The sequence below is a fragment of the Plasmodium inui genome, assembly GCF_000524495.1.
Source record: "Plasmodium inui San Antonio 1 unplaced genomic scaffold supercont1.1, whole genome shotgun sequence".
Lineage (NCBI taxonomy): Eukaryota > Apicomplexa > Aconoidasida > Haemosporida > Plasmodiidae > Plasmodium > Plasmodium inui.
This window is the reverse complement of record NW_008481835.1, coordinates 1120603-1133982: the sequence shown is the minus strand read 5'-3', so window position 1 is coordinate 1133982 and position 13380 is coordinate 1120603. Positions and strand designations below refer to the sequence as shown.

At 39.0% G+C, this 13380-nt stretch overlaps 2 protein-coding genes across 2 annotated transcripts; one reads left to right on the top strand and one right to left on the bottom strand.

Annotated features, from left to right (window-relative positions):
• Positions 1–886: 886 nt before the first annotated feature.
• On the bottom strand, positions 887–3838 carry C922_00266 (hypothetical protein; the record flags this gene model as incomplete). Its single annotated transcript, XM_008815883.1, has 1 exon — positions 887–3838. The coding sequence occupies one exon, from the start codon at positions 3836–3838 to the stop codon at positions 887–889; it is 2952 nt and encodes a 983-aa protein (XP_008814105.1).
• Positions 3839–7080: 3242 nt separating this feature from the next.
• Positions 7081–13311, top strand: C922_00265 (hypothetical protein; the record flags this gene model as incomplete). The annotated part of the gene is made up of 1 exon (XM_008815882.1): positions 7081–13311. The coding sequence occupies one exon, from the start codon at positions 7081–7083 to the stop codon at positions 13309–13311; it is 6231 nt and encodes a 2076-aa protein (XP_008814104.1).
• Positions 13312–13380: the final 69 nt, after the last annotated feature.

Below are 13380 nucleotides of genomic sequence, written 5' to 3'. Positions count from 1 at the left end.
ATGTATGTCTTCGCGTGTGTGCGCATATTTATGCATCCTTACACCGTCGCTTAACATATGCCTACATTTGCATGTACCCCTTGTTTTTTTGTTTTACCATCATCCCTTACTATGCTCGAAAAAAAAAAAAAATTAACTTCTAGCTATTAAAAAAAAAAGAAAAAGGAAAAACAAAAAAGTGCACTTGTTCGAAATGAAGCCTCCAAAAATGGAAATATCCCCAGAAAAATTTGCCAAATCCGATTAAATTTTCTTCACATTTTAGCAGAAACGACTTTGCTCCAATACATGGTGTGTGTTGGAGAGGGGCGTAAAACGTACCATTGGCATAGAGATAAAAACATCAAATTGGACTCCTTTCCCTTAATTATTTACTTCTCTTACGTTAAGAAGGAAAAAAGAAATTAACTTAAAAAAAGGAGATACTAATCATATTGTACAATATACAAATAAGACAGAAAATTGTTAAACAGCATGAACGCATTTGGATAAGAATTATTTTTTTTTTTTTTTCCTTTTACGTTCAACCCCCCCGTGTGATAATTTCTTCACGACAGGGAGGGGAGTATCAAAACGTGGAAAATGTTTTCCCACCTTTTCAATCCTCCTATTAAAAGCATTTTTCTTTTTTTAAAGAGTATTGCAAGTTGCGCACACTCTGTGACAAACTGTAAAATACTGCTACTTTTCGGTCTACTTGAACTAAACAATTAGCACAAAACGACCACTTCCGCGTTCATTTTGTTACATGTGGGAGCGCGCCTGAATGAATATTCTCCTATCCACATCGAGAAACGAATTTAGCACGAAGAGGCCGGAGCTGCAAATGGCTATTGTTGGGGGGGGGGACATAAAGCCCATCTGAACTTATCATTTGAGCTACACTTCACCCCTTTAGCTTGCGCTGCACGGGTTTATCATCGGGGCCCAGGTGGGGGGCACCGCCCCACGTGGGGGGAAACCACATCGGATAAACTCGTTTGTACAAAAAGATAAAAACCTTATCGTGCTGCTTTAAGACATTGCTAAAGAGGCATTTCATCTTCCCATGGGTACCCAAAGATTCCAGTATTTTTCCAGTCAACCCAAATTTTGTGTGTAACTGTGCAGGCTTAAAATAATTTATATCCTCCGGCCTATAAAACATGTTTCGAATGACTGCTTTCTTTTTATGAATTTTAAAAATATCTCCACACAGTCTTATTCTCTTCATAATTATCCTCTTGCAGTCACAATTGACAACCTTTCCGTGTGCAACAATGATGGGGGTGCTATTCACACAATGAGCGCCATAATTAGCATATGCATCACCAGAACTGTGGATAACATTCGATTCTTCTCCATTGTAGTGGCTACCTTCCAGCTGCATCGTATTATCCCCTATGTGCCCAATTAATCCCATTTCAGATTCACCCCCCTGTGCTGCTAAAGAAGAGGGGTTGCCATTCCACCCTGAAGTAATTCTCTTTATCAAAAAAACGGGGGCATTTGTTACGGTTGTGAAGCCAAAAATGGAAGCTACATATTTCTTGCCGTGCTTCAAGTGCTTCTCGTATTTCCCCTTGGATTGTATCCCCTTAATAATTTGTTCACTAAAAATAGGGCAACTTATAAAATGCCTAAATCCGCACACAATTTCGAACACCTCCTTTGACTGTACTTTTTCAGAATAGGATGCCATTCGTTCCACCTCCATATTGACGACGGTTACCTTTCGCTCATATGGCAGCAAACTTGAAACAACAATCGGCAAGTTCTTCTTCTTTATGTCATTTAATAACTGCAGCAACTTACCATCATTTTTTATAACAAATAAACAGTAAGCATCCGTTACAGTAAATTCTCCCCCTACAATTTTGGAGTTCTCCACGAACTTTTTCTTTGAATATTTACTTAAATTTTCGTAATTTTCATAATCGTAAATGCGTGAGTAGGCAAGTGGTAAATCTTCATACACATCTATGTAGGAGGATTTGAAGCTCTGAAGAATTCGGTACTTTCTAAATCTCTCCTTTGCGCTTATATTTTTGCACAGGTAGACGTGGTCAGAATTGTTGGAGTCCCTTTCGATGTCATCGTCATTCGTAGCACGGCTCATCGCGCCATTATTCGTGGGGACATTTTCCTCTTCGTCATCCACGTCCAGGCCGTCTTCGCTGTCCCCAGCGGAGCTACTTCCCCGTGATTCTTCCCCGCTTTTTAAATTATTTTCGTCTTTCCTAGACGTTTTATTACTCTCTAGAAAATATTTCCTCGCGTTCAACGTTTCATTCCTATTGTATGAACATATGAAGTCTTCCCCCATTTCGTGCTTCTCGTTGGACACATATGCCCACGAATGGTTTGAATGGCACTTTCCGTCTGTGTCTCTATACGTGTTATTGCTACTCATGTTGGTGGAGGATGCGTACAGTTCATTGACCGTATTCGGCTGCTCCACGCTGGTGGCGCCGTTACTGCCGCTTTGAAGCCATCCCTTTTGGCTACTACTCCGGTGGGATAATGCACTGTCCAAATTAAATTTATACACACGGTCACCTCCCTCGCTGGAATAATCATCCGTGCTGTTTGACAATCTCTCACTTGGCTCTCTCCCCGCTTTGCTACTATCCTTAAGCGTCAGTAAATTATCGCACTGTAGGTGGTGTTCCTCATCGGTGTACGGACGTACGCACACTAAGTCATCCTCCTCATTCATGTTACACCTGTTTTTACAATTTTGAATCGGCAAAAAGTTATAGTCAATGTTGTTACAGTTATAGTAAAAACTCAAGTCGGGGGTCGTCTCCCTGGTCAGAATGTCACTTAAAAAATAGGAATGGATTCCTTCACTTTGGTCCCTTTGGCTGAGACGATTTAGCGATTTATCCACTTTCTCTTCACCGCTATTCCTCTTCGATGTCATCACATCTATGACGAATATATCATCAATGTAATAGTCACCCGCGTTTGTTATGTGTATAGGGTTATGGGCATTAAACCCTACCCCTTTGACAAAACCCTTCAAATAAAGGGAGTCTGTCTGCTGATTGTACGCATAAGAATTGACCATCATGTAACCCCTGCCCTCTCGATAAGAAACGGTTCGTACTTTCATATTCATAATTTCGCTGTACAGTTTGTAAAAATCTCCGTTCTTGCTTAATCGGTCAGTGCTGCCACCATTACTGTTGATGAAAAATATCTTATCATGTTGCGTAAACTCCGAATTGAAATATCTAGTCACGAATTTTTCAGAATATTTGCTGCTTTCGTTCGTATTATAGCCCACCCCAATGACGGAAGGAACACCTTGTATTTTTAAAAGCGACAAAAGGTTGTAACCCAATTCGTCGAACGCTGAATTTTCAATTGCCCCATCCTTAAATATACACAAGACGATGTCTGCACATTTTGTTCCATCTATAATTCCGTAAATGTCTCTCGGAACGTCATAAATTACAAGCGATCTTTTTTTTTTTTTTTCTGCGTGTACTGTATATATATCGTACAAATTTATAGTGTCCGTTATGACATTATCTCCATTTTTTTCACACAGATATTTTATAAACTCTTTCTTAAATGATAGTACATCAGAGTCTTCGTGGAACCCTAACAGGCAGATGTTTAAGCAGTTATAGAAAGGTATATACTTTGCTTTTTCCTCCAGTTCACTCTTTATGTTGCTCACTTTGCTATTATGGGACTGAAGTGCCCGATGTAATATGCTGCTGTACTTTTGGATTAAATTTTTCTTTTTCTTCTTTTGCAAATTTTTCGCACTCTTATTATTCTTCTTATGGTTCTTTAACTTTTTAAAATGCTTATTCTGCTGTTTCAAATGCGACCTGTGCTTCATTGTTTAGTTTAATATATTTAAAATGGTGAAAATGTTTTTTTTTTTTTTGGGGCCTTTCTTTTTTCGAAGCATCAGCGGGCTATGAATTTCCCACCCACAAAAGCGGAAAAACAGCAACGGGAAAAATGCGGCAGTCGATAGTTTCGCTACGGTCTTAGGTACATATGGGTCACGCGATAGCATACATATGTGGACACAGTTGCCCCTGTCCGTGTGTTCTATATCCCCTGTTGTATTTTTGCTGGCTAAATTTTTGGCAGCAGTGCAGGCAAGAAAGGCAAGCTTCTTCACTAATGTTTACAGCAAAATGGATGGAAAAGCCATACGTAAAAAGGCCTCCAAAGTGACCACCTCAACAAACGTAAAATATGAACAAGTGGGGAAACAATACTCATTAAAATGGTATATTAATAAGGCGCCCCTTTTTACGTATACAAACGTACGCACGTAACATCTATTCCCTTTTCCTATTACCTACGACGGCGAGTTGCATAAGGGAAAGATAGCGGTCATAAAAACTTAAAAAAAATTGCAGTTCACTTTTGGAAAAATGTATGAATAAAAATAAATCAGTTGTAGGATAAAAAGAGTTAAAAAATTTAAATTTATAAAAAAAAAACGTGCCGCCTTTGTATTTTTACCATTTAGTTGAGTGCCGCCCACGGCAACAATATAGCACTTTTTTTTTCACTTTCATGTAAAAAGGAAACCGGGGGAAAAAAATAAATATATATAAATCCCAGAGATTCCGTGAACCTTCAAAATTTATTCCTCATCACGTGCAAATATTTACTCCTTACCTTTGTTCCTCGTTCTGCATACTAAATGGATGGAAACCATAAGAAGGGAAGTTGCGTCGTTAGGGCGGGGTGGGGATTGACAAATGAATGCATAAAATGAGCAGGCATATGCAGCATACTGTACACAACACTGCCGTGCTACGCATTTTTTTCATTTCTCTCAGCGGGTTCCCAGTTGTGAAAATTTAAGAAAAATAGGAAATTGTTATGAAATGGGCCAATGCTACAAATTTGAAGTATTTAAAAAACAGGAAAAATGGAAGAATGGAAAAACCGAAAAAACCGAAAAAAACTGCCAGAATATCCCTCGCATATAAAAAGAAAAGTTCGCCCTGTTGTTTTACAACCCCTGTCAATAACGCAACTGCTGTGCAGTTGTTCCGTATTCTCCTACGAACATGCGAAAAAGTTAAGGTGTACGGAAAGCTAAAGGGAGGTGAAGTTTCACGTGAGCATTAGTTTATAAGGAGGAAACAACACCGTGTTGCCAAGAAGCAGAGTGGAGAGAAATACCTCTTCATTGCAGATAAAAAGGAATTTCATTCCGCAACCGTATCACGTTGTGTTGGCAGTTAAAAAATAGCTGTTAGGTAAAGAAAAACGCAAACGTGCGGCTTACAGTTAAACGAAAATTAAACATGTCCGTTAAACCAACCGCAAAAAAAACTGTTAAAAAAAAAAAGAAAAAAGTATGCCTGTTTAATTTAATGATGATTACCATTTTGACCGGCGGGAAAAAACATCCCGACATGATCAACAGTTAGTAAGTACATATTGTGCTATTAACGGGAAAAACTTTAAATACATTTTCAAATTTAGGGGAGCGGGGGGTAACACATGTAATATGTACCTTTATCACATTTTGCTTCCTCTTTCAGTGGTACGTAAAACTTTTTCCTCTTTTAAAATTTGACATATTCCCGTTTTACGAAACTGTTTAGCAGATAAAAAAAAAAGAAAAAAAAACAAATACAAACCAAAGTGCAACTAAGTGGAAATGCAGTGAAGAAAAAATCTACCCTTTTTTGTGTTGCAGTACAAAGCAGCTCCCCACATTGTAACATTGTAACAATACCACACTGCCACATGGCCACGCTGACACTCTTTTCTGTATGTGCATTTTTAAATATTAATTCTAAATTTTTTTTTGCCTTTCTGAAAAATGACATACCAATACATACCCACACGCAGCAATATTTGCTGCAAATTCTTTGCTGAATTTTTCGGACCAATTCAGAAACATATGCCGAAAAGTGTATCAAAAGAAATAATAAAAAAAATAAATAAAATAAACAAATTGACGCTTGTGTATGGCGGAAAGTAGACATGTGGTGTATACAACTATTCCAATTTTTTTTATTTTTTAAATTACAATTGTGCACCACTGTGCAAACGGTCAACTGCGGCATCTCAGGACGAAATAGAACATTTAAAAAGGAAATTGTCTAAAATGTATATGCATTTGTTCAATTGTGTCGTAAGGGTGAAGAAAAAAAAAAATACACAAATGGATGGGCAGACAAATGGACAGACGAATGAAAAATTAAATTAACAACCACTGCAGACGCATTGAATTTTCGTTTTCCATCTTTTTATTTCTACGTCGCGCAGTTTTTTCTGTATGATGGAACACACGTGCACGTTATCCTAGGGGGGTATTTTAACGCAATCGTGCGTTTTTTCGTAGCTTATATGTGAACAAGTTAGAAATATGCTAAGTGATTTGCGACAATAAACTGTTTTCATTTTAGAACACTTTTACGTTTCTGCGCAGATCTTTAGTTTTTTTCCTTTCTGCTTTGTTTTTTTCTTTTGCTTCCTTTGCTTTTTTTGTTTTGTTTTCTCTTCTTGTTTTTGATTTTTTCTTTTTTTTGCGCATGTAGGAGCTCGGTTTTTCTTTTGTCCGTTTAAAATCAAAAACGAAATTGAAAAAAAAAATACGCAGTTGCATATTTGTCCAGATATAAGATGTACACGCATGCTCGTCCATGCCAATTCTATAACCTACCCGAATTTAGTTTTTAAGTCTCTAATTTTTGTGAGGATTTAATAGTTTTTCGCAGCCAAATCAATTGACTCCATACATTCATCTGTTGAATATGATAGTGAAAATAAAAGCGCAGCTGAGTGTTTAGGCGTCCGTATAGATATGCGCGTAGACAAACACGTAGACATACACATCGGCATGCGCTACGCAACTGCAAATCGACGCAACGTTCCCTACAATGTGTCCGATTCGCAAAAATTAATGACGTGAATTTTCACCCCACCTCAAATTTAAGCGCAACCCGTTTGTTCATCCCCAATAGAACTGTTCATTACCTTTAGTTATATCGTCCCACCTTGTTTGATTCCCGCTCTGGCTTCACATCGTTTCCTTTTATTTTGTCTTATTTTGTCCCTGCATTTGCCTCCCCTTTATGATCGCAAAAGCAAAATAAAATGTTAAAAATTATTTTTTTAATTTTGCTCATATTCGCACGCATTGATTCTATAAGTACAAATAAGGCAAAAGGGACTGCACGAGATGGAAAACAGCATTTGGAAACGCATAGCCCAACTTATACTCCACACGAAAAAACCAAAGTTATTTTTTATATGCCTGGACAGGAACAGGAAGAACACAAAGGATACAATGATCCCAATGGAAGTAAAAAAGATGGGAAATCGGACACGAGCTCCAATGTAGGAACACATTTAGGTTCAACAACTGATGCAGAGAATTCAACAGGAGGATTTAATAGAGGATATGGAGTAGTATCCCATTCAGGGACAGCATCAAGTAACTATAAAGGAAATTCCGGGCAAGGGACGAATAATGACCTGCCTCATGGTGATAACTCGAATAAAGGACAGCAACGAAATGCTGGGTTCAACAAAAAGCAAGAAGACGCTTTAAGAGATGAATATGAAAGAATTAGAAAACAAGAAGAAGAAGAGGAAGAAAGGATAAACAATCAAAGAAAGGCTGATATGAAGAGAGCTCAGGAGGGGGGAAATAAATTTGGGAATGATCAAACAGGACAGGCTTCTTTAACCAACACGAAATATGAAATATCACACCCTCAGTCAGGTCCCACAAGCACTAATGCAAAAAATAGAGGCCCGGGGTTTTATGATGAGTTCGGAAATGGGCCTTACCATTTAGTTGGCACACCAAGCGGGGGGTTAACTCATACCGCACCTCCATATGAGTATTATCATGAGCATGGCGCTGGAGGAAATGGTCACGGGCCGTACAGCGGCGCTGACGGGAAGGGCTATGGACAGTACGGCGGCGCTGATGGGAAGGGTTATGGAGCTTATGGTGGATCTGATGGAAAGGGCTACGGACCTTACGGTGGAGCCGATGGTAAGGGCTACGGGCCTGATGGTACGGCAGGAAGTGTATACCATGGTGGATATGACAATGGAGGAACAAACCAAACATACAGAACACATTTACATGTAAACTTTGGAGATGGTAAAGGAGGTCATGACGGAAAAAATGGCATGGACGGATATCCAAATTATTTTACAAACCACTTCACACCTGGGGACGCAAAGGGGGCAGGTGCCTATGGGCATGAATCGGCAACTTATGGCGTGCACCATGGGGAAAATGGAGTAGCTACAGGGGAAGGAGACTACGGAAAGAGTAAAGGGTCCGATGGGAAAAATGGTACGGAGGCGGATGGACAAAATGGAAGTGGAACTGAAGCGCAAAATCCATCTGGACCCATGGGGCATAACGGAGTTGGAGAGACAACCTACAGTGTACATTACGGAACAAATGGCAGTGGAACAGGAAACGGAGGTGGATCGGGCGAAGAAGGGGCAAACAAAACAAATCCTTCTTATCATGGAGGGTATGAAAAAAATACTGGATCAGAAAAGCATGAGGAAAACGGAACTCCATACTATGTCGAGTATCCAGATGAAAATACAGAAAGCGGAACGACAACTTATGGATTAGATCATGGGAAAAATGGTAACACGCAAGGCGAACACGGACAAGGAGGATACGGGAAAAACGACCTAGGAAGTGCAAACGGCGCAGGGACATATCACAGTAAAAACAATGGAAAAATTAATTACCCAAACTTAAACTACATTCATGGGTTACGGCCTGTTAATGCAGGTGACGGACAGGGAGTTTACGGCGGAAATGGAATTAACAACCCAGTAGTATATCATGTGAAACACGGGGTAAATGACCCTAACAATGATAGCGATAAACAAGCGAGTGACCATAGCTCCCATGAGGACGGCAACACACACCAGGGGATGAGAAAAAACGGAATGGTGCAAATGAATCCAGGGGAAAGACATAGAGGCTACAATTCCTCCCACGATTCAGATAACGATTCTCTTTTAACTGAGTATCAGTTAAAGGAAGGTGGCGTTAAAAGATTAACACCTAAGGATAAAAGAGGTGCAGCGTCGGAGGACAGTGAGGAAAATCTATACGTGAAAAGAACAAATGGGAGCGGATTCTCCACGATGACCGGCAGCGACATGGGAAAATACGGAACACACAACACAAGATCCGGCAACAATTATAATAATTATGAAAGCCGATTTACTCCTATCACCGGGAAGAATGACAACACGCATGCTAAACGCAGAGCAAAGGAAATTGAGGAAAACCTGAATAAAGGGGAATATTCTAGAATGAAGAAGTCCAACGGAAAAAAAGGACAGAAATCGGACGGATCTGAATCAGACTCGAACGAATCAGATGTAAATGCTTCCACCGTCTTTTACGTCGACAACGGACAAGATATGGTAATTAAGGAGAAGATGTCCAATTCGGAAGGAACAGAAGATATGTCAGAGGAAGGATTGAACATAAGATACAAAAAACAAAAAGGGCCTGTAAATTACCACTTTTCGAATTACATGAATTTAGATAAAAGAGATACGCTGAGCTCCAATGAAATAGAATTACAAAAAATGATAGGACCTAAATTCTCACAAGAGGTAGATAAATATTGCCGTCTTAATGAACCTCTACAAAAAAAAGGCGATTTCCTAAACCTTTCCTTTGAGTATTCCAGAGCGTTGGAAGAATTAAGAAGCGAAATGATTAACGAGTTGCAAAAAAGAAAATCAATGGGATCTAACAATTACAATAATATTTTAAAAGCCATTTATAACTCTATGAATAGAAAAAATACTAACTTGGGGCGAGACGCATACGAAGATGAAAACTTCATCTCACAGGCTAACTCGTTTCGAAATGAAGAGATGCAACCGTTAAATGCAAAGTATAACAAAATTTTAACACAATACCTTTGTCATGTATTTGTCAACAACCCTGGAACAAATCAGTTAGAGAGACTATACTACCATAATTTCGCCTTAGGGGAACTAATCGAACCGGTTAGGAGAAAATACAGCAAAATGACATCCTCCTCTGTGGGTCTAAACTACGAAATTTATATAGCGGCTTCTTCTAATATATATCTAATGGGTCACCTGCTGGTTCTATCCTTAGCTTACCTTTCGTACAATCACTACTTTGTGCACGGATTGAAACCTTTTTATTCGTTAGAAACCATGCTGATAGGTAACTCGGATTGGAGCTTCTTCATGTACAACGAAATGTGCAACGTGTATTACCACCCCAAGCAAAGCTTCAATAGAGACATAACCTTCGTCCCGATCGAATCTAGACGTGGTAGACACACTACCTATGTGGGGGAAAGGAAAGTAACTTGCGATTTGCTAGAATTGATTCTAAATGCATATACTTTGATAAATATACACGAAATACAGAAGGTCTTTAACAGCAGTGAGGCGTACGGTTATGAAAACTCCGTCTCGTTTTCGCACAATGGATTGAGGATATTCTCACAGGTATGTCCAAGGGATGATACCAAGAATACCCTCAGCTGCGATTTTGAGAAGTCCACGCTGTATAACCCTAAAATCCTAAAAGAGGACGAAGCGCATAAAGAAAACCAGAGAAGCTTAAAAAGAGCCTTTGATATGTTACGAATCTTTGCCGAAATAGAAAATTCGTCCTACCAGAAAGATCCCAATCCTCATTATATAAGCCTCATTCTTGAGCCGAACTTGTATACGGATCTTTATAAGTACCTGTTCTGGTATGATAATAGAGAATTAATAAGCATACAAAATAGAAACGTTGGGTCAACGAAAAGAAAAAGCAAGATCAAATTTGTCTACGATGAGTTTATCAAGAGAGGAAAGGAATTAAAAGATAAACTGATCAAAATCGATGCCAAGTACAATGCCAGAAGTAAAGCAGTATTAGTTTTCTACGCCCTTGTGGACAAATATGCCAAAATTGTTAGGAAAAGCGAAAAAGTTAGAAAGTTCTTTCTAAACGATGTGTCTACCGTACGCCATCATTTGTACTTAAATAGTATCCTGTCCAAATCTCCCAAGTCTAATTTAGACTCCATGAAGAAGACACTAGAAGAATTGCAGTCGTTAACAAGCACCCCACTAAAATTTATCGTGCGAGGAAATAATTTAAGGTTTTTAAACGACATAGCTAAATCTGAAAACTTATTCTATGTGAACTTGTTTATAATGTCAGCCCTTTCGAGAAAAGACCCAGTCAGGACTTACTACGCTGAGAAGAAGAAAATGCTAAGTGCAACAATGACTGAGAGGTTTGCAACTTCCACATCGGCTTTAATACCACATAAACTCCGAAGGCTTGTGATAACCATGAAAAAGGGACTCCTAAAAAAGAGATTGCTAATCGCGCTTGCCAAGATGAAACTCTTGCAACACATTCCTGAAAATCTACTAGAAAACATCTTGACGACCATCCGGTTTACCACACATACAATCGCTTCTAGAGAAATTATTCAAAACGCGAAATTTATCCCAAAAAATTTAAACTTTTATCAAAACCGAAATGTGGAGCTAGCCAAACAGGTGTTTACGGAGGGGGGATTCGCAAAGTATGCCGACAATTTGATGTCCACGTGGTTCGACAAAGGGTTCGAAGAGTACAAAAGAGAAAAAATTGAAAGTCAAAAAATGGAACATTCAGTTGAGAGGGAACTGAAGGAGACAAACAATGACAGCAGTTCAAGCGAAGAAATCACGGAGCAGGAGAAATTACAGCAGGAGCAAAAAGAATTAAATGAAGAACAGGAAAGAGAAAAGCAAGAGAACAAATTAATTTTTAATCAAAATGACAAGTGGGATCACTACCTAAATAAAGAATTCGCAAAGGCTTTAGGAATATGGCTAGAGCTTTCGGACAATGCATATATGAAGGATTCCTTCATATACAAAGTTGTTGAAGATAGTAAGCACCTACTAGAAAGTAACATCGAAGACAATATCATGTTCTCCAGAACGGTCAAGCCAACGAAACAAACAGCGTTTCGAAAATTTTTCAAAAAAATTATTTCCCTTGGAAATATGCTCCTGCGAAAACCAAGTTTTAAAGTTGAACATGCCATTTGGTTTGGAGCTACCATCAACATCAAAAAGGCAATGATGTTATTAGAAAAAGTGGCAGAACTGCATAAGCTTCTACGTAATGAGGATGAATCCTGGCTGATTAATGAAGCCTTCATCGAAATTGTCGACCATGTAGTGCAAATTAGCTCAGAACAACGTCTACGTGAACCGTTTAGTGTGGTTAGAAACCCTGGAATGGTGGCTCTCAACCCGGCATATGTCGCGTTAAATAATGAAGACAGAATGAAAGAATTACAAAATTCGATGTGCGCAGATCATTGTTCTGCTTTGTGGAAAACGATTTCAACTTTTGCTTTGCAACATTTGAAGAATCCAGAAAGTTTACATTCTTATGAATCTAAATTTTCTAAGAATTCCTTTGGCAACAAAATTGATGACCAGAATTTTGTAAACAATTTTAAAATGATCCTTGGAGGGGATGCTGTCCTGCACTACTTCGATGTGTTGCTACCGAAATCTATGAAGAAAGAATTGAAGGCCATGAAAAATGGAGTCTCCCTATCGTCTGCCTTCTCTCTCAAATTAACCAAAATCGTTTTTAGCGAAATGCAATTGCCTTACTTAAGCCAAATGTTCTACGCACAAGCTCCATATTTTGGTCACTTCATAGGAAAATGGCAAAGGGAAAGAGAAAAAAGTAGGATGAAAGAAATACTAGGGTTCATGACTCTGGGCACTTTATCTGCATACACTATACTCAGCGCAATGGATATAACTCAGCACGCTACTGACATCGGAATGGGACCTATCACCAGTTGTTACACATCTACTATCCCTCCACCTAAACAAGTATGCGTCCAACAAGCGGTTAAAGCAACTTTAACTAGCTCGACACAAGCTTGCATGAAGAGTGTTTTCTCTGTTGGGCTCTTCGCATCAATTGGACCCTACCTATTTGCACCCATGGCCGGTCTAGCCCTATGGAATGTTTTAAAATCAGAGTTTAAAGTTCTGCAAAGAATTGATATGGCACTCAAGGGTGTCTTTAAAAACATGTGGAAGAAATTTTTGTCACTAAAGGGAATTCGCAAACTGAAATATATTTTCAAAAGAAGGAAGACCATGAAAAAGAAAATTATCCAAAATGCAGAACAAAAAATGTTGGAAATGAAAAATAATCCAAAGAAGGAACAGAATCATAAACTAGCCGTCCAAAAAATGCACAAGCATGCGTCGGGAAGTTACCACTACATATCATACGCCCGAATACAGATGTAGAGTGGTGGCCTCTTCATCTCCGTGGGCGCGTTGGAGAAAGCTTCGCCCAGGTGCTCAGTGGGTGCCCAC